At 36.5% G+C, this 27,192-nt stretch overlaps 1 protein-coding gene across 3 annotated transcripts in view; it reads right to left on the bottom strand.

The window, feature by feature from the left end:
• The window catches only part of BLM (BLM RecQ like helicase), a 65,281-nt gene extending 38,761 nt beyond the window's left edge, over positions 1–26,520 (bottom strand). For 2 of the 3 annotated variants that reach the window (XM_006192599.3, XM_014565970.2), the window contains exons 1-8: positions 26,429–26,520; positions 13,190–13,291; positions 11,575–12,275; positions 9,896–10,058; positions 6,904–7,025; positions 3,350–3,482; positions 2,344–3,047; positions 393–584 (exon numbers count right to left, since the gene is read on the bottom strand). In XM_006192599.3, the coding sequence (XP_006192661.2) occupies positions 393–584; positions 2,344–3,047; positions 3,350–3,482; positions 6,904–7,025; positions 9,896–10,058; positions 11,575–12,275; positions 13,190–13,287 (2,113 nt within the window). In that variant the 5' untranslated portion in view covers positions 13,288–13,291; positions 26,429–26,520. The remainder of the gene's footprint in view (positions 1–392; positions 585–2,343; positions 3,048–3,349; positions 3,483–6,903; positions 7,026–9,895; positions 10,059–11,574; positions 12,276–13,189; positions 13,292–26,428) is intronic. The other variant, XM_032468897.1, reaches the window with a different exon arrangement.
• Positions 26,521–27,192: the final 672 nt, after the last annotated feature.

Genomic DNA, 27,192 nt, shown 5'->3' with positions numbered 1-27,192 from the left:
ATCACTCCAGAGCTGATGATCTTAACCACCATGCAACACTAGGTTGTGCCAAGTAAACTGCCAGAAATGGTTGTGGTCTCTGACAGTCATTTTTTGGTTCCTGTTCCAGGTTAATTTAGACTAGAAAAAAGAAAAATTCCCAAAGGAAAATCCTAGATCAATTCAGCACAATGAGCTTTGAGTTGAAAATCTTAAAAGGGCTATAAATGTTATCATGTCAACAACTGGAACAGAGGATACGAGGTAATACATGTTCTAAACTATGGCACGGGAGGTTTAGAGGTCCCTAAATGATAGAAATACTGTGTAGGTGTTCTTTTTATTTCTATTAAAGGGCTTTCATTTAACATCTGCCAATGGATTCCTGCCAATTCATGTCTAAAAATACATACCAGTGGGCATTAAGATAAAACAGTCTTCACCAAGCAGTGCAGCATTGATCGCCTCTAGCTGATTAGTTCTAAAATTATGTAGGCCAAATTTTTTATGAAAAATCTTCATCATTTCTTTTGTATGAGGAAAATTAAGACTCTGGAATTGCTTGTGTTTCAGATTTCTGGATGCTAAATTTTGCTCCAACTTGTCTAAGAAAATAATCAATGTTAAGAGAAATCAGGGCATTATTGTAATAAGTCAGTTTTAGCTTTTTTACCCTTTGCCCTGCAAAATCACTGGTGTTCATTTCCCTTCTTTAACTGTTTACCAGGGTTTCCTCGCCACCAAGTGTCAAAAGCCACCACCCTTTTCCTGAGGCTCAGATTCAAGTTTTTCCTTGATTTTTTTTTTTTGCAGCACCTACTACTACTATTTATTCTCCCCCTTTTCTCTCCTGATCTTTAAGACAAACGTGGTTTTCTACTCACTTTAAAGTCCCTTTCCTGGTTCCACTTCCTCCACCTGTCCCTTAAATTTGGGAATCTTTCAGACACTTGGGATTGGGCTCTTCAGACATTCTTTTTTGGAATTTTTCTGATCCTATGATCTTAAATATCACTGATGTGCAAAGAACTGCCTAGATCTCTTAAGATAAGAACTGACACCCTCCTAAGTTCCAGTCCTGCCTGCACTTTCAAGTGCCTGCAAGACATTTCTACCTGAATGACTTCCCAACACTTTTAAGCTCAACAAGCCTTAAAATAACCCTCCTCGGCTTTTCTTCAAATCTGCCTCTGCCTCCTGACTCCCTTATTTCTGTCAATGGTGTCAGGGTCTTCCCAGTCACCGAGTCTGAAACCTCACAGGCATCCCAGCTTCCTCTGATCCTTCTTCAATAATGTCTCTCACTTCCGCCCCCGTCCCGCACCCTCGTGGTCACAGCTCTGGCTCAGCGCAGGGAACAAGAGGTGCTCACGCCAGCGCCGGCAGCCACTCCAACCCCAACACTCAACTGCCTCAAAGCTAATTGTGAACACCAAGCATGACACATTCAAACATGGTACAAAAATATATCCATTAATGGTTATTTTAAAGGTCAACAGTGCAACTGTAAGAACAATCTCCGTGGAATTAAGCCATCAGTGGCAAAAATAGGGAGAGCTGTACTTTACAAAACCTTATACGTATAAACTTGTTTCAGTTAAGAAAACAATTTGTGATAACTTTATAGGGTTGATGTAAGGCTTTCAAATTAATTTCGGCTTTTCTCGGCAGCCTTTACAACAGCTAACTTCACTCTGCCAAAACCTTCTCTTACTGAACTGTGAGTTCCAAGAGGGTAGGAGTTCACCTATTCCCGGGATCTGTGCACAGAACATGGCACAGAGTGGGCACCCAACAAGTACTTGTTGAATGAATTAAAATGATTCTAGAGCAAAAGGAATAATTTGACTGATTTAAAAAAATTCTGACTTCATACCTCTCCTAGGCTGCCCTAAATTTTAATATTTTTAGACATTAAACACGTTTCTCTCCTTTTATAAACTGATCAGTTCTCATCAATCCAGAATTCTGAAAATACACACAATTACGTTTTAAACATATAAATTCAGCTTTGCTTTTACCCCCCCACCTCCAATCATTTAAAAAACCTAGCCCTCATGAGCTTTATTGTTTTAGGAACTAAAAAATGTTAATTTAAAGGCAAAGCACATTTGGAATGACTTTAAAGCTTTACTACAATAGGTTATAATTACACATTTTATAAAACTACAGCTGCTACAGAGACAAAAGAGCAACTTGCTTTTGAAAATGTGATTTGTAATTCATATTATCAGCAGAAATTTGCATAGAAACAATGTCGTTTTCAGGCAATGATGATTTGCTATGGTTTTCCTTACACAATTCCTATTTTGGGCAGTTTTGTTTTCAAATAAAATATAAGCATTCAATTTATTTTAAACTTACCAGTGTAACTCTGAATTGACTCTGAGAGGTTTTTATTTTGAGCAGCAGATGCCACTGGAAGACAGTTTGTCTTGGCTGAAGAAATTCTTTCTGATACTGATTTAACTGGCCGACCTTCCTTAATAGGTTGATAGGCAGCTGTGGAAGATTTGCTGGCTGCTAAATTATGCATCATATTTTCCCAGTCATCATCATCATCATCAAAGTCATCTATGTCAAAATTATCAATATCACAGGAAGCCTGGATTTCTCTTTCCAAGTCATTTATTGAGGTAGTGTGTTTATTCTGATCTTTCACAGCAGTGCTTGTGAGAACATTTCCTGGGAAATAAGAACTTTCATTTCTTTTTTCTATCCTTGGTGTTTCAGCCCAGTTGCTACTTACAAAGGACTTCTGTAAATGGGAATTGAATAACGGTCTTTCAAAGAGATTCTTGGTGGTGGCTGAGAATCCTGTCTTTCCCGGGGTAGTAGTCTGCAAACATTCCCCAGCAGAAATGGAATTTGAGGGAAGGTGTGGTAAAGTTAACGCCTTAACAGAATTCCCTGTAGGACAAGAATCACCCTTCAGAAATGCATAAGGTGAGGAAACAGATGCCTGGTCCTCCACGGGGTTACCAAGTGACTCAGGCCTGCATCTCCACTCTGAGCCAAAAATACTGGCATCACTTATATTAAAATCTGCTTCAGCTAGGAGTTTCCTTCTGGAGAGAGAGCACAGAACACCAAATCAAATATGAGTAGTCTGCTATGGTAGGCCACATACATTTATCTTTAGTTTTCATGCCAAATTGTGGCAAAATCTATCCTCATTTCCAATCTCAAAAATCTGAATACAAATGCTAAAGGAACCGTTTGAAAAAGGAAATAAATTTAAGACATGGTGATAATGATCCCATTCAATTTCCAGCCAGAACACCTGGAAACATTGCCCAATAGGTTTGCGACTTAGAGTGGTGGTGGAAATGCAACCAGATATATTCCACAGGGAGAAAAATCAAGATACCTTACGTCCCGCTGCTGGAGCAGTTCGTTCCCACAATCCAAAGCTTTCAGCTCGTCATCAGGAATAGTATCAACTAATTTACAGATGTGGTCCATCACACGAATAAGCTGCTGCTGTAAACTTATCTGTCTAGCTATAAGGCAATTACGTTGTTAATATTTTTCCTTGACAATAAGAAAAGACTTAAAATATTGAAAGCCATGCATGTAAAACTTGAAGTAGTTTAAAAACAAGATTACAAACAACCATATATTCTCCCATTATCTGCCTATGAAAAAATTTGAAATCAGATTCTCTCTATTCTATATCATGAGCACTCATAACTACGTTATCATTTAATTTCATGTTAATTCTTATTCTTTCTCATAGGGTAACCAAGGTCATTGTAAGATACTGACGTTTATCAATTTACTATGATTTTTACTAACTTCGGCTGTAAATCTCACCATGCCCACACAAAGTATATTGTAAAAGGTTGGACAGGCAGGAACCCTCCTTTTGTTCTGGTCTGTCAGCCATCCATGTTTCTTTTCAATGGTAACAGCACAGCACTTAAGACTTTTTTTTTAGAGACCACTCTCAGCCCCAGCCCCATCCCCACACCCCCAGTCAGCATCTGATATAAGGCAGCTCAATGAGAATTAGGTCTGAGAGTTTTTTGAACGACTGGAAAAGAGGACTCTCCCTTCAACAAGCTGGACAGATTGCTGGTGGCCATCTCTGCTACCACACAGGACAGCACAGCTTGAAAATAAGATCAACACAAGGGAAAGCAGAAAACAGAGATGGAAGGAAATGCGGGACTGAGAAGGAGATGGGATGGATGAGCGGAGAGAGAAGGCAGGTGTGAGAGAGAAATTCCCAGTAACAGTGTCTGGGCATTTGAATCCAGGTAGCCCACTCATCCTTTAAAAATTACAGCTATATAATTAAAACATAGAACGTCAAAGGAGGGGAGGTTTTAGAAAAAAGAAAAATATGGGTCAGGGTAGTAATGGGAAGCAAGGAAGATGCCTCCCTACCCCGAGGCCGACGGTATGCAGGAGAAATCAGCAGTTCAAGTGGGCTGCCAAGGCAGCAATGTTCTCAGGAGACAGTAAGAGAAGAGAGTAGGGCTACTGGGAAACTGCTGGCTGAGGGCAGTCAGCTGAGGGCAGCAGGAAGGAGAAGAGGAGAGGACAGACTGTGGTAGTGGTGGGGACATAACACAGATGTCTGTGTGAGAATGACCCGGGAGGTGAGGACTTTTATGAGTGACTGATGCAAACAGGGTCACAAAGTATGAAATGGTAAAAAAGGTGAACCTGCTGAACTCCTACTGACATCTGTTTTCTCTGCAAGAAGAATGGGCATCAGATTGGAAAGAGGAGGATAAACAACGGTCCAAAGGAAATGAAAACCAAGGCAGACCCGGAGAGAGATACAGCTATTGGGAAGGAGCTCGAGTCTCCTTGTCTAGACAGATTACACCTCAGAGTACAAAGGAAACCTGCAAAGAAAAGCTCGCTGATACGTGAGGCATCTAGTGAACAGGAGAGCTGATGGAAGAGTGAAGACAGGCAAACATTGTTCTAATTTTCAAAACTTCTAAAGGGACTGCCAAAAGCTACAGGCTGGTGAGCTTAATGCTAATTCAAGGCAAAATTCTAGAACATGTTATCAAATGCCTGCTTTGTGAGCTCTAAGAAGGAGAGGAAACAATTATAGAGTTAGCAAGAGTTCATAAAAATAAACCAGCCATCTTAATGTGCTTCCTTCTTTGAAAGGACTGGCAGATAACAATAGCTACCATTTACTGAAGACCTACAGTGCACTGGGTACTGCCAACTACTGGGCAAGGTAGATAGCATTCTCCTCATTTAACAGAAGAAACTGAGGTCCAGAGAAGCTTAACTAATTTGCTATAGTCACACAGCCAGGAGTGGGAGGAGGCAGGCTTGTATGTCAGATCTGTATCACTCTAGAGCCAATGTCCCATCAGTTTCCTCTTGTTGCCTCAGATCTTGAACTTCTGGAGTCGTATGACTGAGTCTTTTGCATCCCCGTGGACAAGGGAGAGAAATGTGGTTTGAAGGCAGATTTGTAACAAGTTGAACAAGACGTGGTGATGAATGGTTTGATGTCACCTGAGAGGGAGGCCACTAATGACATTCTGTAGGACTTTGTTCTTCCCCTTGTTCTAGCCAACCATTTACTAGTGAAACTTAATGATGTATAAACAGTACAGTGCAGTCATTATCAATGCAAACTCAAGAGCCCCAGGACTGCTGGGTTCAAATCCTAGCTCTGCTGCAGTCTAACTCTATGACCACGTGTATTATTTAACTCTCCTGTATCTCAGTTTCCTTATCTGTAAAATAGGATAACAGAAACTACCTTAAAGGATCAAAGAGAATTACATTAGTAAATATTATAAGGCACTTAGAAGAGTGCCTATGACATCAGGTATTTCAGGAACACCTCTAACAATAAATTTAGAGACCAAAAAACAAAAAGAAATTCAGAGGAAACAAGCACAGAGAGACCACTACACACACACCGTAAGTACAGCACTCATCAAACAAGAATAGTAAACATTACAGAAATATTCAGAGAATAAAAAAGAGCTTTGGAAATTAATCTGATACAAAAAAATTCCACGGAATATATCCAATATCTTGTAATAACTTATGGCGAAGAATATGAAAATCAATATATGTATGTTCATGTATGACCAAAGCATTATGCTGTACACCAGAAATTGACACAATATTGTAAACTGACTATACCTCAGTAAAAATTTATATACAAAAAAATTAATGATAAAATTGAGGAAATCTCCCAGAAAGCAGAAAAGAGACGGAAAATAGAAAGATAATTAATGGAGGTCTAAGAGCCAAATGACAGACGTTCCAGGAAGAGTGAAAGAGAAAAGAAAAAACAAAAAGAAGAAAATAAAACGGAATAATACCAGAACAAATTTCAGAATAGAAGGACACAAATCTCTCGACTGAAAAGGCCTCTGGGAAACAGAAATCAGGAGTGGGAAGGGAGACAGCTGTTTTTCAAAGTCTTGTAATGCTACTGGATTATTTATACTAGATATTTAATAGAAAATTTAAAAATGAATTAGAAACAAATCAAACAAACAAAATGTATTAAACTCTAAATGGATATCAAGCACCAAACCCAGAGTACATACAAGGAGAACCAGGAGGATGAAAGGTCTAGAAACCAGCACCTATGAAGAAGAGGTGAAAGATCTAATATTACGTGGTCTTAGGTGCTTTAGACTTATCTCACAAGGATTAAAGTTACAGGAAAGAGAAATTTTGGTTCAGTATGAGAAATAATTCATTATCAATTTCGAAAATGCTATGTGTTTAGAAAGTCATCTTGTGGGAACACGAATTTATGAGTTTCTGAGACTGTTTCAGCAAATGCTGGTTACTAGAGCAAAAGGAACTATAAATTCACCATCTAATACTATACAGTCACAAGTTAAAAATATAATCCTACTTTGTTTTCAAAAGTAAGTAGTTACAATACATGTTATGTCTAAAACCCTTTTGTACCGTCACAGTCTGTGCCGGTTTCCTGATCAGGCCGCTGCGTAGTCACTTTCTCAGGTGATGACAAGTCCTCTGATTGGGTAAGACCATCCTTTCTGTCAGAGGTGTCAAGGTCCTTTAATACACTACAAATTAAAAAAAAATATAAAACCGATCATAGTAAAGACTAGACCAAATGCATACTTTTTCCTCTAATATTTTCCACAGCTGGTCAGACAATATACAATAGAAAAGAGAAACATGTTGTATCTTCTCTATTCTAAAACCTCTTTGGCTTGTTCTCAGAGTTTTCCACCTTCTGGCTACAAAAGACCCTTTCAATTTGATCTCCAGTTATGCCCCTTCAGGGACCCCACACTCCAATCACACTGTATCACACACATTCTTCACATGAGCCCTGCCTACTTTAGGAATTCTGCCTCTGTTCTTCTATCTGGAAAACCCACCATTCCATCTCGTCACATCTGTTCTTATAGGCCCAGCCCAAATGTTTCCTGATTTCTTCAGCATGTGGTTATTAACACCTCTTCTGGGGATTCCAAAGCATTTATCCAGACTTTTCTTATTATGCCAACATGTATATATGTGTATCTGTATATAAAATTAACTCATACAGATTATACAAAAAAAATTAACGCATATAAACATGGTCAGTCTGACTGGATACAAAAAATACTTTAAAAGTAACAGAATAAATTAGTAATAAATGAATGTTACAGAGAGGGTACTGTGGCAATCCAAAGAAAGATACTACTTTCTGGAACTTGCTAAGGCTTTGCCAAGAAGGCAGGATTTGAGGAAACCTTGAACAAGGGATATGGGAAAAGTGACAGACTATAAAGGAGAGATAAAAAAGATAATTCTGTTTACTTGATAGCCAGGAATCAACTGTACTTTTCTACAGCAAGACTTTGGAATGCAATCTTCTACCTAAATCAAAGGGTGATGAATAACTATGTTTTATATTATTCTTAAAAATGATATAATACATTATAATTAAAGAAAGGGCCTTATATTTTTAGCAATGTTTTCCAGATTGTCAGTTTATCCCATTAGGCTATCGGAGCTTAGGGTTACTGTAAAAGCATAACTAGAGATAAAGCTGTGAAGGTATTTGGGGTCTAAAGATTGAGGATTCTGAGGGCCAGCTAAAGAGGTTTAGGAATACAGGAGATACGAAAACATGCTCTCTTTTCTGTTATATATTATGTGACCACAACACCTCTGAAATTAACTCAGAATTCACAACCAGCACTTTTAAATGAAATAAAAGATAACAGAAAATTTAAGTGTGCAGTGCATGTAAAGTATCATCTGTGAAAATTCTATTTCAGTTTTGTAATATATACAAGTATGTATAAGAGGTTGCAATGGAAAATATAGAGAGAATTTACCTTGGGAACAACCTTGGAAATAACCATTTTCCAATTGCTGAAATCTAGGCAAAGTAAATCACAGTATGACTACTCAATAAATTATAAGAATAAATAAAGCCATTAAAAGAATAAAAATAATGACCATATAGCAATATGGAAAATGTTTTAAAAATAATGTTGAGAGAAAAGTAGATTAAAAAATTATATCTGCATGTTGATTATGGCAATGCAAAAGTCACACACACATGTAGAGAAAGAACAAAACTTAATGTGGCTAGGGGAGATGGGAGGGACAAATTAGGAGTAAGGGATACAAATACAAACTATGATACATAAAATAGGTAAACAACAAGGATTTACTGTAGAGCAAAGGGAATTATACTCAGTATCTTGTAACAACATATAATGGTGTATTAAAAAAAAAAACTGAATCACTATGTTGTACACCTGAAACTAACACAGTACTGTCAATCAACTGGACTTCAATTAAAAAAAAAAACTTAACATGGATAAAGAAAATGTTTGGTTTGTTGGAACTGTTGAGACTACCAGTAAGTATCCCGTTAGAGTGGTTATAGTGTTATCTGTGCAATGCACACACATTTTAATAAACAAAGAAAAAAGCCAGGCAGTCAACAAGGAAGGACAGGGCCAAGGAAATAACACTACACTGTAATCTTAGCCTACTTGCCATCAACTGTATCATCCTGGGCAATGCCCTGCTCCTCCCTGGGCCTCAACCTCTTCACCTGTTAAACGAGAATGCTGATGAACACTCTATGAACTCCCGCTTTGTTTTTCACTTTCTACAATTCTGTCTGAAATCCTACTGGAAGGTGGGAAAGAGGAGCTCTTATAGTTTTTCAGTTTTGTTGTCAAACAGCAATAACACTTCAACCTTTTCTACCTCTTTAAACATGTCAACCCACCTGTTAAAACAAAAACCCAGAGAAACTAGGTTATGCAGGCAAACACTTCCCTTCCTGTCTTCCTGCCTTCCTTCCTTCCTTCAAGTCAGAGGGATTTGTTTCCGAACAAAATACTGGTTAACAGCACAGTATACACCCCACTACTCAATAGGACTGTGATTTAGATTGGGGTGAGGATGGAGGTAACAATGACTAACTATATATTTTAAGCTATTAATGAACCATGTGGACTCTCTATTTTTCTTAAAATACTACCAACTAACCACTATCATGTCACTAATTTACTAAAATTCAGTGAATGACAAATACAATGGTCGATTCTATTTGGATTAAAAAAAAAGGAGACAAAAAAAAAAAAAGGACACATGACTTACTATAAGTCACTTTGCAAATAAAGTGTTAGTTTTGGGTCATTTCAGGTCCAAGAGTTTGGAAATATATTTTTAGGACGACATGCCACATGTCAAAATCAACTACATAAAACTGTTTAGAAGTCCCATGTAATTAATCATAACGGAACTTTACAGCTTCAGAATGTCAACAATTAAGTAAAATGTATATAAATAGGGATTTTTGGATGCTTTCATTTAGAAGAAATTAATTTTGAGATGATACTACATAACTAAGTTAAATTATTTCAGCTATCCCAGAAACAAATGATAATGTTTATTAATTTATTAACTATTTTACCTAGAGCACTTTAAAGAGGATGAAGAGGTAGAAGTCATTCCTTCTTCCGGAGAAGGTGGAACAAACTCTATGTCATAATCATCTTCATCAAGCTCAATACATGAAGATTTCTCAACTGAATGTAATTCCGATTCTTTTGAGTTTTTCTCCTTTTCACAATCACCTAAAGTAAACAGTTGATAAACATAGGTTATTTTAATAATTAATGAGACAGAAAGAACAGGGTGTGAGCACTCAGAAGTCACCAACACTAACACCACTCTTTATGATATGAGCTCCTTCCTTTCACACGTTAATGTTGGCTTGTTTCTTCAATGACGATTGAGTCAACTGGATTAAGTCCAATGAAAGCTGGATTGAGGCTGACGATTTGCTTGAGGATTTTCATGACTGTCTCCAGTTAAATTATGAAACCCACGCTTAGTATCAGCTCTTTCGTTTCTCTATTTTTCACGCATATATAAATAAGGGTAAAGTACAAGTGTTAAGCCTGATAATTGTACAAACATTGTTGTTTATACAGATAAGAGTATCTCTACTTTACTGCAAAGGCTTCCTAGTTATTAAAGTCTCCCAGATTCAGTGTCTCTCTCTCTCTCTCAAATATGTGAGAAAATGCAATTTCAAATTGTTGCTCTCTAGTTTACCTCTTACCAAATTTTCTCCTCATAAATAGCAACCCATTTGATTAGACTTATTTTTTAACTTATTATCAATCACCTTTCAGTCCTCTCTCACCCTACAGTAACCTTAATGGGATTCTGGTGTTTAAAAATTTTAGTCTCATATTTACAACTATTTCATAAGGTGGGCACCTCCACATATGGCTAATCTCAACTACTCAGCTCTACACATCTAATAACTATGAGATCTAAACAGAAAACAATTTAAATGTAATTTATAATACTTTAATAATATGATTAGATCACATTATACATCAATATTAGGTGGTGCAAGCCATAAAAGAATTCTAGTTTCACACCCCAATTCTACTACTAACCAGGCAGTAGACCATTACAGAGCCATTTTAATTTTTATGAATCTTATTTTTTTTAATTGAAGTACCGTTGATTTACAATATTGTGTTAGTTTAAGGGGTACAGCATAGAGATTCAGTTTTTTTGCAGATTATACTTCATTATAGGATATTATAAGATATCGGGTATAATTCCCTATGCTATACAGCAAATCCTTGTTGTTTACCTATTTTACGTACAGTATTTTGTATCTGTTAAACCCATACTCCTAATTTATCCCTCCTTGCCCGCCTCTCCCCTTTGGGTACCATAAGTTTGTTTTCTATGTCTGAAAGTCTTGTTTGTTTTGTATATAGATTCATTTTTATTATTTTTTAGATTCACATATAAGTGATATTATATAGTATTTGTCCTTCTCTGTCTGACTTAACTTTACTAAGCATTATATTCTCTACATATTTCTTCATATGTAAAATCACAGAGCTATCTTTGGTGTTAATATAAAAATTACATTAGTAGAATAAAATCTTTCATTTCACACTAGTGTGCCCTGCCTCAAGAACACGGCCAAGAGATGGTTCAATAATCACCTCTATATATCTTAAGGACAAAAGCTAAATCATATTTGCTATGGTTGCCAATGCCTAGCTCTGAAAAAACTAATACTGTCAACACATTGAAATACAATGAAATAATTTTTACCTCTTTCCTCTCCCAAATGAGTTTTTAAAGAGTGATTTTCCTGAGGATCTTCATTTATAAGCTCTTCAGAATCGGGGCCATCATCAATGCAAATCACATCACTCCTTAACCATTCTGAGTCATCCTTCTGTTTCTTAGTCAAATATACCTGCTTGCTCTCAGAGGAGGAAGGAATCAAATCAATCTTGACTGTATCTGTTTTATCAAGCTGTGCCTTTAAAAAGTTCCTCTTAGACTTTTTTGATTTCTGAGCAGTGCTTACTCTTACGAAGTGGTTTTTGCGTGGTGTAACAAATGCTTTTGAATTTCTAGAAGTATCAAAGTCATCCATATCATCCCAGTCATTGAAGGCAGTAAAAGAATCTGATGAAGAACTAAATTCTAATTTCTTGAAAGTAGAATCACAGGATTCCTTTATAACCAGTGTGTTCTGCGTAGCACATAAAACTTCCTGCGGAACCGGTGACAAATCTGGTAATAATAGTTTTGAACCAACTCTCTTAGTTTGCTGTTCTGCTGAAGTATTTTTAAAGTCATAGATCCTTGTCTGCTGACTTGTGGTGTAGGGTGAAGGTTCATTGAAGGAAAAGGCCTCAGTAACATTAACATCTTTATCACTCAGCACAGGTGTTTTTGCTACCGACACACTAGTTCCAGATACATCGTTGGCTGAAGGTACTTTCTTTTTAAAAGTGAAACCTCTGAAAAATAATTGAAAAGCTGAATTAGATGGATAAATTTTAACAAACCCAGCACCTATACAAAACAAAACTCTATTATTTTGCACTAATTTATATAACAACTTACCTTCATTGCACCACAAATCCCTCTCTGATTTTAAAATGTGTAAGATAAATTATGCTTTGTATTCTCTGATCCTTCCTATTCCAAAGCTAATTATTCAGCCTTGAGAGTATTCAGGCCATTCCCACTACTTTGTTTCTCAGGCTGGTGATCCTTAATTCATAGCCTCTCCAGAGGGAGCGGACTGCATAAGCGAAAAAGAGAAGACACCCAAACGTGGCTACTTATTGCTACTCTGATAAAAGTTTTATGGGGAAAAGAGTTAAAAACTGCTAGCCATGCTGAAACATGAGACAAGTGAGAGAGGCAAGAGTCTTGGGAGTCTGCTGGACTTAGAGACATGATGATCAATGGTGACTTTAAAGTCAAGCACACAGAACAGTGTTTAGAACCTGGTAAGGGCATAAGAAAGGCTATAATTATTAGGTGTCATTAGGAGTTTGGAGTATAGCTTGGAGGAAAGGACAGAACTGGAGAGCTCTAGTATCCTTAAAAATTGTTTCTGAAAAGGATACAAAATTATATTAAAATATCAAAAATATCTATTTGCCCTAATTTATAAGAAGATGCATTATTCATTCATTCAATGAATAATTACTGAGCAAATATCACAGGCCATGAACCAAGCAAAGGTGTTGAACAATTCACTAACTGGTATTGCTAAAGCATGCTCTACTATTAATTTGCAAAGTGGGAAAATCATTGACTCTCTGAGCTTCATTTTCTCATCTGTACTATCAAAGGGATTGAAAAAGAAGATATTTCATTTGTGTTAGTGCCTGTATGACAGCAAACCAACCAAGATACTTACGAAGATTTAGGTTTTGAAAGACTTAATTTATTGTTAAGTTTTCTGGCTGAATGACGTTCCAGTTGCTCCAGTAGATTATTCTGAGGAACAGCAGCCATGATCCTAGAAAGTGAAGGAAAAAAAAATCAGTGGAGTTACGCGCTTTGCATTAATCACAGTATTTATTGGGGGTGGAGCACTGTTCCAACTGTGCCCAGAGTAATGAGGCTTTCTTTTGGTTGGGGGGGGAGTCAAAAAACTGTTTTGACATTTACAACTGGTGACATTTGAAACACATGATGTTTAACTAACTGAAGGCTCACTTCAATAGCAAAATGACCTGGTTTTCCCCCAATGCTAAAATAAGCACAAAAGACATTAGGGAAGGGCTGATTAGGAAAAGGCTTGCAGAAAAATGGGATCTGGCTTAGGCTTGAAGAATAAACAGAAGCTGAATGATGAGTAAGGTGGGAGAAAAATGATCAAAGCATATGGAAAACCCAAAGAACAAAGGAGTAAGTGAATTCTCTGCCCAAGGGGAGAATTGGGAAAAGAAGGAAGAGCACCAACAATAAGAGCAACGGTTTACCAGCAAGGTACTGTGCTTCATAATTACCTAGTTTCAACCTGAAAGAATACTTTCACCAAGCATATTTATACCCCTTGTGTAACAAATTGTGATACTGCTGAGCTACTGCCTGGGATAGTAGAAAGCCACTCTTAAAATTACTGGGGCCAAAGGAAGCTGTGATAGCAGGAATATATGGATAGTAAACAATTCTCATTTGAGCTGAGAGTTATAACCCTCTTTCCCATTCTATTTTTACCAGCGATCTTTTATTTTATGCCACACATCTTAGGAGGAAGGTTAACGTTTCCAAATGATATTCATGGAAATAGGAAGTTTTACAAAAATCGTATTCCACTCACTAATTATTAAAATAATCTATGCTTAACAACTGGTTTACTTTAGATAATAGTGAAAAAAAAGAAAAACTTGGAAGAATTACATTCAATTGAGAAATCATGTGCTGAGTTTGATGAAGATGATTACAATGCAGATTTTGTCCCACCTTCTCCAGAAGAAGGAATAATTTCTGCCTCTTCTTCTTTAAGATGCTTTAGGTAAAACAGCTAATGAATTAATAAACACTGAATAATTCACATTGGTATGTGAATTATATCTTAATAAAGTTATTACCAAACTAAATATAAGAAAGAAGACAGAAAGGTATAATGAACTCTTACATGTTCATTACCCAGAGTCAACAATTATCAACTCATCCAATGTTGTTTCATCTATACACACATCCCAAGGTCCTCACTTCACCATCCTGAAAGTCGACTTCCCAAAACAGTGATATTTTAATTCTGTCATTCCTTCTTCACTCATTAGCTGCAATATTTCCATCAAGAGAAACGTTCTCTGATCTAGTATTTTGTTGCCCAGTAGAACAGTTGACACAGGAAAGACAGGATAAATGCTGGATTCTTTCCTTTTAATAATTAGTTTTCAAAATAATGAGTTCACTCTCTAACAACCTCTAATGGTGATCAATTTTTTTTCAGTATCATTATAAACTTACAGATTAAACATTAGGTATGTTTCAATCCAATACAGTTATCATCCATATCGATTCTTAGTTTGGCCAGTGGGAGCCTTTTCAGGTTGACTCTTCAGTCCTTTTGACATAAACCTAGTAGTCTTTGAGAGTTTCATTAGAATCTGGAATGAAAACGCATCCCAGACTATTTTGCACATTTTTTGCCCCAGACTTAGAATCAGTCATTTCCTCAAGGACTCCTGATTTTTTTTCCAGTAGACTATTTTAAGACCACAGTCCCTGCACATCCAAAGGCACCTCCCTACTTTGTATCCAGTTTAAAAGCATTAGCCTTTCATTGAAGTATGCTCTCTCCAAGGTCCTGCCCAATATGGAAGTTTTTCACAGAATAAATGATAGAGTGAAGTCACACTACTGCCCTCTCAGAATTTCGACCTAAACTGATTAGATAGCTGACATGGAGGCAGTGGAACACAGCCCTGCAGCCTTAAAAAGACACAAAGCAGAACAAAATTGTCCATGGCACCATTACTTAACCTTTCCCCACATTCCTTCTAAGTTTTTACTGTTCCCATCCTTCTATAACTTTTTCATATCTTATTTATTGTTGGATCAAAACTAGCCATGATATTCTAATAGAGATTTCCAACATTATTTCATAGCATGATTTGACATGCATATTTAGCCATCTCAATAGTATATAACATTTGATTAAATATTGCATCGCTGTAGTGATACATTATGGATTCATAGTTAGCACACAGTCAACCTTAACCCTGGGGCACCCTTCCCTATTTGTAAGCTACATTGCTTTTTGGTTACTCTTCGCAGAGTGGCATCCTCTAGTCAGGATCACATTCTGAAGCATGGTAGCAAGTACACAATTTTCCTACTCAATATCCTTCAGTGAGAATGCTTTTTAAGAAGTTGGTGAGTTCTAAGAAGCAAAAAATATCAACAAAATTGGCTGACACACAAAAAGTTGTTCATCAACAGCAAAGATCAGTGAAATAAAATTAGAAGAAAATAATCGAAAATAAATAAATTGAGACTAGTGAGAAGTTTCACAATACTAAAGAGGAGAAACAAAGCAATGAGAGCCCAGAAAACCTCCAAATTAGACTCATCACAAAAACCACAAGTATAATTTGGAAAATGATTAAAAATTTCTCTCACGTACGTGAAGGAAGTTATCATGCCATTGTAGAATAATATAAATAAATAAAAAGCTGATTCAACAATGCAAAAAAGTTTATTGAATGAAACAAAATAAACTAGAAAATCATACCCATATATAGAAAGAATAAATCAATCAGTGAAAAGCACGTATGAAAGAATGATAACAATCCAGGGCTGGAATACAAAAAATATATCCAGCAAATGAGATGTGAAAAGAATGTGTACATTTTGCATTGTCAAGTTTGTGTTATTCAACCCTTCTTACTCTCAACCTTTCTATACACCTAGTGTTTTAGATGTGTCTCTAATAAATGTAGTAAGATATTTAAAAAATTCAGATTTGTAATTTTTTAACCAAGGCAATTAATTAGTCTGTTTACATTTATTATAATTAGCAATTTTTTTGTATTTAAACCTACTGCCTTGTCGTATTTTTCCTTTATATTTTTCTTTTCTCTCCTTTTACATAGCTTTCTTTTAGGTGAAGCTTTCAAAAAATAATTTTCCCTTTCTAGATTTTAAGTTACATACTCTATTTTTGTTCTTTAGTAGTCACCCTAGAAAGCAAAACATGCATATTTATTCTCTCAAGGTCTAAAGCTAGTCAGTTCCTTATACCCTCACAGGCAATACAGAGGCCTTGGAACACATTCACTCTTTACCTTCCCCTTCACTTAGGGGTTGTTACTGTTGGATATTTTTAACTAAATTCTTTAACCCCACAGGACGTCATTATTGTTGTTTTGCACAGTTTAGGTTTCCATTGATTTAACCAAATATTTACCACTTTCTTTGTCCTTCAGTCTAGCTACCATTTGAGAACTTCCATCCAGGCTTACACTTTTTTACTTCCTTTAAGTACTTCCTTTAGAATGTCATCTAATGAAAGTCTGCTGGTAGCAAACTGTTGGTTTTTGATTATCTGAAAATGTCTTTATTTCACTTTGATTTTTCAAAACTTTTTTGGGGGTGGTAATTAGGGTTCTTCTTATTTTTTTAATGGAGATACTGGGGATTGAACCTTCCTCCAAAGGTTTTGGTTCAGAGTAGCCCCCCCTCAACTTCCTCTTTTTCCATATAAAGTAAGGTTGCTCTCCTTTGTTCTCCAGACTTACCTATAGTTTGCCATAGTTTGTAGGTCCCAAACTGCAATTCCTCTGTGATTCTTGAATAAGCTCATTTTGCTAGTAAAATAACTGGCTGTTTTATTTTTAAGGTTTAATATGAGCTATTTTTATGAATGTAAAGTGTACAACTGAGAAGATACATTACTGCTTGACTAATCCTGCAACTTTTCCACAGGTTTTAAATTTTTCAAAGTTAAAAAAAAAGAGAGAAAAAGAGGTATCTAGAAAATCCTCTTGTTTGGAAATAAAGAAATATAAAAAAACTATAGATAAGATAATATAGTGGGCATTAGAATATAGCAGGCACTTTCGAACTGAATAATGAAAGTCTACATATAAAAAACTTGTGATAGCAACTAAAGAAATAACAGGACATGTAAGCCTTGATTATTAGAAAAGGCTGAAAGTATGAGCATAAAGTATGTATCTCTTGAAGCCTGAAAATGAAAACAAAATAAGCACAATGAGAATAGAAAGAATTATAAAGACAAAAGCTAAAATGATAAACGTATATTATGGAGGATCAGTAACCAAATTTGTTCTGTGAAAAGACATCAAAAACAAGAGAAAAGGCACAAATAAATCAGTATCAGAGCTAAAAGAAGAAACTCAACTACATAATATATAGACATTAAAATATAGTAATAGGTCATTATGAACAATTTTGTGCAATAAAAAATTTTAAAATAATAATAAAATTTAAAATTTAGATGAATTGGACAAATTTCTTTAAAAATCTACTTATCAAAACTCACTTGAAAAAGAAACAGAAAGCCTAAGAGCCTTCTGGCATTTTAAAGAAATATCTGTGGTTAAAAATCTACCTATAAAGAATAAGCTTTAAGACCATAGAGCTGGTGAATTCTTCTGAGCATTTATGACAGTAAAATATTCCAATTTTTAAATTAAAAATTTAGTTAAAATTCCAACTTTATGAACGATTCCAAAGTACAGAAAGACCCAACCTCCCAACTCACTTTATGAGGTTAGCATACTTTTGGTACAGAATTCTACAAATGCAGTTCAACAGTCAAAAATTACAGGCCAATGTTTACACATAAATGTAGCTGTAAAAAGTCCCAAACAATATGTTAGCAAACCAAATCCAGCCATGTATAAAATATACTATGACCAAGTTGTATCTTCTCAGGAATATATCGTTGGTTAAACCTTAAAAAAAAAATCAATTAACATAGCTTACCAAATTATTAAAGAAGAAAAGTCCTATGATTTCCTCAAGAGCTGCAGAATAAGGAAATGATAGAATCAAACATCCATTCACAATGAAATCCATTCATGATAAAAACTCTTATCAAACAAGAGATAAAAGGGAACCTCCCTAGCCCTACAGAGGGGATATATAATTAAAAAATAAACAAACTTCCAGTTAGGTGAAATTTAGAAAGTTTTTCCTTCTAGAACAGTAACAGTACAAGCATGCCCACTCTCATCACTTCTGTATGATGTGCACTGGAAGTTTAAGCCAGAGCAGTAAATAAAAGGTATGAGAACTAGAAAGAAGCAAGACCGGCAATATCCACAAATGACACAACTGTGTACTTTGAACAACTAAAAGAATCTTCAGAAGCTCAAAAGGGCAAGGAAGCAGATTCTTCTCCAGAGCTTCCACAAAAAACTTAGGCTTGTCAACACCCTGATTTTTGCCCTGTTCAACTTTAGAGCTGCAGAACTGTAAGATAAGAAATCTGTGTTGTTTTAAGCCACTGAATCTGTGGTAATTTGTTACAGTAGTCACAGAAAACTAATACAGTGAGTTTAGGAAGACTGCTGGATATGAGGTCAATATATAAGAATTAATTTTATTTTTATACCACTGATAAACAGAAAATAAAATTTCAGAAAACATACCATTCACAATGGCATAAAAATTTAAATATCCAAAACTAAATGTAACAAACTTTGTCCATGATTCTATTCAGAAAATCATAATTATTAAGAGAAATTAAGGAGTAAACAAATATTTGAACCATATCTTGACTGGATGACAACACTGTCAAGATGCTAATTTCCCCCAAACTGATCTATATAACTTCATGCAATTCCAGTCAACATTCAATTTATTTCCCCCTGGAGGACGGAACTTAATAGCTAAGTGTAAAATTTATATGGAGATGCAAAATTTCAAAAATAGCCAAGATAACTCCTAAAGAACTACAAGATGAGAAGACTTGTTGGCAGGCATATAAGGACTTACTCTAAAAACAGTGAGAGACTGATGCAAGGATAGACAAATGGACCAGTGGAAGAGAATAAAGAACCCACAAGCAAGCCCATATACAGACACCTAATTTATGACGAGAGTGGCACTGCAGGGTGCTAGAGAAGGAGTCTTTTCAGTCAGTGGTGCTGGGACACTGGAGAGCTACCTGGGAAGAAATTAAATTTAAACCCTACTTCACTCTGCAGATATAAATTACTTTCAAAGTATTGCAGATCTAAACGTAAAGAGCAAAACAATAAAGTTTTTGGAAAACAATATAAAAGAATAACTTCATAATCTCCAAGAGATTTCTCAAACAAGATACAAAAAGCTACTAACAAAAATTTAAAAAACTGTAAAGCTGAACTACATTTTAATTAAAAATCTTTTCTGAGTCAACTAGCTTAAGACAGTGCTAAAACTTCTGAGATGCCTAAATAGAGAGAAAAGAAAGGTACTAATTAGCACAAAAGTCAGGATAATAGTTACTTTTGGGGTAGAGAATGAGACAGGGCATACAGGAGGCTTCTGAGGGTGTTAGCAATTTTTTATTTTTTACCTGGAACATGGGTACTGGGGTGTTTGACTTGATAAATGTCATTAATCTGCTGTTTCCAGGGTCCCTGGAAACCATTCTCTCAGAGAAGGACTTTAAGGACTCGGCATATGGTCCTACTGATGGCTAAGCTTTATTACAGGAACACACACTGCCAGATGAGCAAGGGGAAAAGACACACCAGTCTGCAGGAGTCCACGTGCTGGCTTCCTATGCTCTCTGTCTCCCACGAGAGCACATTCTCCCTCAAGGAAAGTGCAGCTACATGTGCGCAGTGTTTCTGCCCCAGGAAACCCTCTACAGATGCAGAGCCTAGGGTTTTTATCAGGGACAGGTCACACAGGAACCCTTTAACACCAAAATCTCAGGCTCCCAGAATGAAAGCAAGTGTTAGTGCCCCAGGTGGGCAAAACAACTGTATCAGCTTAAGAAAGGTTTCAAAAGCCAAGTTTCCAGTCACCAGCCAAAGGCTAATCTTACATGCAGGTCTTTCTGAAGATAAGCTTCAGGCCTACTATGTTAACTCACTCCTGCACAGCATATATAGATGTTTTCTGCACTTTTCTCTATGAAATAACACATAATATTTTACAATAAAAGATGTTTAAAAATAATTGACTAAAAATATATATTAAGTCCATTTTTAAAGCCACAAAGCAGAGGATATTTGCAATATATATATATAACTAACAAATAAGTAACTACTATGTGGAATGTAAAAATAACTCCTACAAAATATTTAGAAAAAGACAACTCCATAGAAAAGACAGAAAACTTGAAGAGGCACTTTAAGAAAGAAGAAATAGTCCATAAACACAAGGTGCTCAACTTCTCTAATAATCTAGGGAATTAAAACCATAAGAAAATACACATATCTACCAGATAGGTAAAAATTAAAAACATAGTATCAAATATTAGAAAGGATGTGGAGGGGAAAGGGTATAGTTCAGCAGTAGAGCTCATGCATAGCATGCACAAGGTCCTGGGTTCAATTCTCAGCACCTCCATTAAGGAAAAAACAAAAGACAAAACAAAACAGAAAAAAAAAAGAAAGAAAAGAAATGATGTGGGGAGCAATATAAGACTAATACACTGATAAGAGTGCAACCACTTTTGAAGATAATTTGGCATTATGTCAGAAAGCAAAATGTACACATACTCTTTGACCCAATAGTTTTAGTTACATATGAACTTATGAACATAAACACCAGGACATGTATACATGGACATTCACAGCAGCATTAATAGCCCAAAGCTGAAACCAACCCAAATGTCATCAAAAGCAAGATGAATAAACTGTGGCACAATCATACAATAGAATATTCTACAGCAATAAAGTACATTTTTATTAAAAGTTATAAATTTATTTTAAAATTTGAAAAACCTATATCTACAATATATGGAAGAATCTCATAAACACAATGTTAAACTAAACAAGAAAGACAAAGTAGAATACATAAACCATCATCCCATTTATAGAGTTCAAAACTAGGCAAAACTGAGCAATATTACTTATAGATACATACATGGGGTACATTATGAGGATAAGATAATTATCACAAAAAACAGGAGAATCATCATCTCTGGTGTAGGGAGGAGATGATGAGGGAAGCATACTTCTGGAGTACTAGTAATGTCATATTTCTTGATTTGGATGACATGTGTAATTATAATTTTATAATTTTCCTTACATTTATATAATTTTTTAAAAAGAAAAATTAGCAACAGGTAACAAATAAAGGATTAATATTAATAATATATAAAGAACATCAGGTTCCTATGAACAGATAATCAGGGAGTACAAACAGTTCATTAAAATATAAACACATGAAACAATCTTATGGAAAAATGTTCAACTTTTCTAATAATTAATAGCATGTCCATTGACAGACAACTGGATAAAGACGTGGTATAGATATATACAATGGAATATTACTCAGCTATAAAAAAGAATGAAATAATGCCATATGCAACAACATGGATGGACCTAGACATTATCATATTAAGTGAAGCAAGTCACACAGAGAAAGACAAATACCAAACGATATCACTTACATGTGGAATCTAAAAACAAAAGATACAAATCTTATTTACAAACCAAAAGTAGATTCACAGACATAGAAAACAAACTATGGTTACCAAAGCGGAAAGAATGGGGGAGGGATAAACTAAGAGTTGGGGATTAACAAATACACATTACTTTATGTAAAATAGATAAACAACAAGGACTTACTGAACAGCACAGGGAACTACATCCAGTTTTTTGTAATAACATTTAATGAAAAAGAATGTGAAAGGGGGAGGGTATAGCTCAAGTGGTAGAGCACATGCTTAGCATGCATGAGGTCCTGGGTTCAATTCCCAGTACCTATTCTAAAAATAAATACATAAATAAATAAACCTAATTACCTCCCCCCCAACAACAACCAAAAAATAAATAAATAAATAAGAAAAAGAATGTGGAAAAAAAAAGTATGTATATGTATTATTGAATCGCTTTGCTGCACACCTGAAAAACTAACATTGTAAATCAACTACACTTAAATAAAAAAATTTTTTTTAAATCATAAGGAAAAAACCATTTTCTTAGGCAATAGTCATTCTATTATTCGCTTACTTAGTTTTAGTAGTAAAAGCTTTTATACAGGAGAATAAAGTGAAAACAAAGAAAAATATCTAATAAAAAAATAGCTTGAAGCAACATTTCACACCTATTTAACAAAGAAGGACAGTGGAATATTGTGATAATTTAGAAGATAAATGACAACCATTAAGACTGAGCAGTTATATGGAATAACTGAAAATTGAAAAAAAAATCCACTAAATTATGAGTACATTAGGGCTACAGCTATCTAAAAAATCTGCATAGCTAAAATTTGGAAAGGACTCATGAAAAAATGAAAGTAGCTGAAGTGATTAAAAGGTAGAATTATGACTGTAATATTTTTCTTGATGTTGAGAATGTTCATTAAGATACAGGAAATTTTAGACAAAGTAAACTCAATTGTTCCTTGCCATTCTAGAGAATGAAGTCCATATGTCATAACTCCAAGAACTTCCACTAGCTGATTTCAACTTGTATTTTTCACCCTGTGCTACGGATCATGCAAGGCCCTGGAGGACAGAGATGAGCAAGACATAATTACTCCCCTCAATGAGCTTCTAGGCTAGCAGAAAATAGATATGTCAATAAATAATTACAATGAAATGGAGTTAAATCCTACAATAAAGTATTTTCTTAAAAGTCTTATGGCTTCCCAGATCAAGGAAAAACTCAGGAAAATCACAGAGAAGCTTTCCAAAGAACACTGAATTGGATTTTGAAGGGCAACTGTAACCTTCCAGACAGGGTAGAGATTGTGAAGGGTAATCTATGCACTATTTGTGCAAAGACTGAGGTAGAATAGCAGGTGGTAGAGGAGGCTGCTCAAACGCCTCATGTATCATGCTACAGGCAATAGAGACCCATGGGGCTTTTAGCATTTAGCTCCCCCAAACATTCTGCAATTACCTTGGACCTCTTTGTTCTAGCCTTTCTTCCCTTAAAAGGAATATATATATATGTAATATATATATGTATATATTATGTAATATGTAATATATATAATATATATATATATATAATACTGTAGATAGCAGTCTATAGATTTAATATAGTCCCTATCAAAACACTCAAGACATTTTTCACACAGAACTTGGACAAATAATTCTAAAATTCATATGGAATCAAAAAAAGATCCCAAATTGCCAAAGCAACCTTGAGAAAGAAGAACAAAGCTGGAGGTGTTGCTACTCTCCCAGGCTTCAGACAATACTACAAACCTACAGTAATCAAAACAGCATGGTAGTGGCACTAAAACAGACACATAGATCCATGGAACAGAATAGAGCCCAGAAATAAACCCACCCACCTCTGGGCAATTAATCTATAACAGAGAAGGCAAGAATATACAATGGAGAAAAGAGTCTCTTCAACAAGTGGTGCTGGAAAAACAAAAAAAAAACCCAATCAAAAACTGGGCAGAAGACCCGTATAGACATTTTTCCAAAGAAGACATACAGATGGCTAACAGGCACATGAAAAGATGCTCAACATCGCTAGTTATTAGAGAAATGCAAATCAAAACAATAATGAGATATCAACTCACATCTGTCAAAACGGCTGTCATCAAAAACTCTACAAAAAAACAAATGCTGGAGAGGAAGTGGAGAAAAGGGAACCCTTGTACACCGTTGGTGGAAATGGTGAAGCCACTATGGAAAACAACACAGAGGTTCCTCAAAAACTAAAACAGAACTGACACATGATTCAGCAATTCCACTCCAGGGTATATACTCCAAAAAAACAGAAACATTAATTCAAAGAGGTACATGCATCCCAATATTCATAACAGCACTATTTACAATAGCCATGACATGGAAGCAACCCAAGTGCCCACCAACAGACGAATGCATTAAAAAGATATGGTACATATATGCAAAGGAATATTACTTCAGTCATAAAAAAGAGTGAAATTCTGCCACTTGCAGCAACATTATGGACGTAGAGAATATTATTTTTGGTGAAATAAATCAGATAGAGAAAGACAAATACTATATGGTATCACTTAAATGTAGAATCTAAAAAATAATACAGACAAATGTATATGCAAAACAGAAACAGACTCAGACATAGAAAACAAACTAGTGATTACCAAAGAGGAGGGGGAATGGGGGAGGGACAAATTAGATGAATGGGATTAACAGATACAAACTATTATGTATAAAATAGATAGGCTACAAAGATATATTGTAGAATAAAGAAAATTAATAGCCATTATCTTGTAGCAACTTTTAATGGCATATAATCTGCAAAAATACTGAATCACTATGCTGTATACCTGAAACTAACACAACATTGTAAACCTATACTTCAATAAAAAACAATGTATTACATATTAAAACAAATATGTTTAATTACTATTACTATATTTAATACATAAATGTTTACATTTCATTTTACAGCATATATTTCTTTTAATTTTAAATATTTCAAACATACAGAAAAGTACAGAAAACAGAATGATACTTATGCACCCGCCAACCAAATGTAAGAAGTTAAACTCTATCCTACTTCTCTTTTAAAGGCATAAAACATTTCAGACATATTTAAAATCCTACTCCCTCCCCTTATCTCCTTTTCTTCCCTCCCTCCTCATAGTCGTAACAGTGACTACCCTAAAGTGGGTGTGTATAATTTCCCTGCATACTGTTCTTTTACTCCACATCTAACACTGTGGTTTTGCTCAATTTTTAACTCTGGGTTTCCTCATCAGAAAAATGAAGGCAATAGCTACCTCTTGGGGTTACTTGGAGGATTAGAAATAATATGTATCAGGTGGTTATCATGGGGACTGACACTGAAAAGGACTCAAGATCGAGAAATTTCATTTTCTCCTAGTAGACTATAAGCTACTGACAGTGGCACCCTGGCTAACAAAATGTTGGTTCAATTTAATTCTATTTATTATTCCTCACACAGAACACTCTGCCTCCCCACTTCTTCAATTTTTGATCTCTTATCCAGTCTCTCTCATTACTGCCCTTTAATCTTGACAGGGACATACGAGTGCTATTTATCTACATTGGTGGCGCCAGGAGCTTTCAGGTACCTGCTTCATTTCAGGCCATTTGGTGTCCAAAGTTCTGAGTAATCTAAGGGCAGGTGAGGGATATGGGAGAAATCCCGATGTGGTGCAAGTTGTTTTGGAGTCAGGCAGTTCTCAGTTAAATCCTGTCTCTAGCACTTAATTGCCAAAAGCCCTTTCATCAGAGACAACTTTTTTGTGCTTCAGTCTCCATGTCTAAAATGAGGACAATTTTATCTACTTCTCTGGGTGGTGATAACAGAACCCTTACTATGTACCAAATACTCTTTGAAGCATTAAAGCATATATTGAGTCGATCAATCCTAAGAAAAACTCCAGAACGTAGACTAGGTCATTCCCCTCATATGACAGAAGGAAGCTGGGGTACTTTAAGTAATGGGTGGAAAGTCACAGAGCTAGTACGTGAAAGAGCCAGGTTTACAACCCAGGCAACCTGATGCAGTCTGAGTCCTTAACCACTTCCCTTTCCTGGGGTATTATGAAGCTACGCTTGTAAGATAAAGGCATTCGGCACACAGTAGACACTCAAAATACTGAAGTCCGGCTCATGACTGGAAGACCACAGTGAAAGTACAGAGTTCTCGTTTTCCCTTGTGAGGGAAATGCGGATAGTGCCAGAGATCTGGGCAGTGACTGCTCTGTCATGACACCAGGGTAGGCACTGGAGTACATGAACAAAAATATAATGGGTGCTAGGCCAGCTCTGCCACGGACACCCTGGGACAACCTGGCAAAGCTCACCCCCGGCCCCCGGGGTTCTGTTTCCCCATCTGAGAACCCATGTGCGTCTCTGCTCTCCTCCCTGGCTGCTCTCGTCAGACAAGAGGACTCAGCGGACCTAGCTGAACCCGGACGGGGAACGCGAGGAACCGGCGAGGCCTTCCTCTCTGGCCCCAGGCCGGGGGGCCAGGAGAGCGGCTGTGCCAGGCTGACCGCCAATAAGTCAGTGTGCACCAGCACTTACCTCTCCCACAGGCTCGCAGCGGGCGGAACCAAGATCCAAACTCCCCGCGCCGCCGCCGCAGCTCCCGCGCGGCGCGCCAACTCACTTCGCGCCGGAAGTCGGCAGATTCTGATTGGCTGCGTCCTGCAGAAGCCGACCAATACCGTCGCGCCGTGGCACCTATCCCCGCCCCATGGGCTGCGAGATGGGCACGTATTCTCAAAGCCCAATCAGAACCCGAAAAGTGAGGTCAGGTGACTACGATGACCACCCCCGGGCTTCCGGCGCTGGCGGGAGTTCTTTGTTTTTGGTGTGTTGCATAGTGGGGGTAAAGGCTGTAAATAAAACAGGCGTCTGGAGCCGGACTGTGGCAGGATTAAAAACTCCGGAGTTAAAGGGGAGCCTAGATTTGCAAGTTCCCACAGGCCAGGCCAGCGCTCTACGTCCCAGTCTCTTTGGTTCTGACCATCTGTCGCTGAAGCTTTGGCGGTCCCTCCTCTCTACCCACTTAGTGACGCTGGGCTCTATCCCACCCATACTCCTCTAAGTGAGCAACTGGAAGTTGTCATTGACAGGGAAAGGTGTCGCAAACTCCGATGCCTCCGGGAACATGTGCAGTACCCGAATGAAATCCCATGCTGAGGTTCCAGCTGACTGTTCCCGCACGGGACTGTGGGCCCTGTGATGCCAGATCTTAGTTTCTTTTCTTCCTTCCTTCATTTATTTCTGTTTTAAGAAAAACTGAAGATCTGTTTCTGTCCTATTTTGTGTGTGAACTCTGCCGT

The sequence above is a fragment of the Camelus ferus genome, chromosome 27, assembly GCF_009834535.1.
Source record: "Camelus ferus isolate YT-003-E chromosome 27, BCGSAC_Cfer_1.0, whole genome shotgun sequence".
NCBI classification, from domain to species: domain Eukaryota; kingdom Metazoa; phylum Chordata; class Mammalia; order Artiodactyla; family Camelidae; genus Camelus; species Camelus ferus.
The sequence above is the reverse complement of the archived record's forward strand: the minus strand, read 5'-3'. Positions and strand labels throughout refer to the sequence as shown.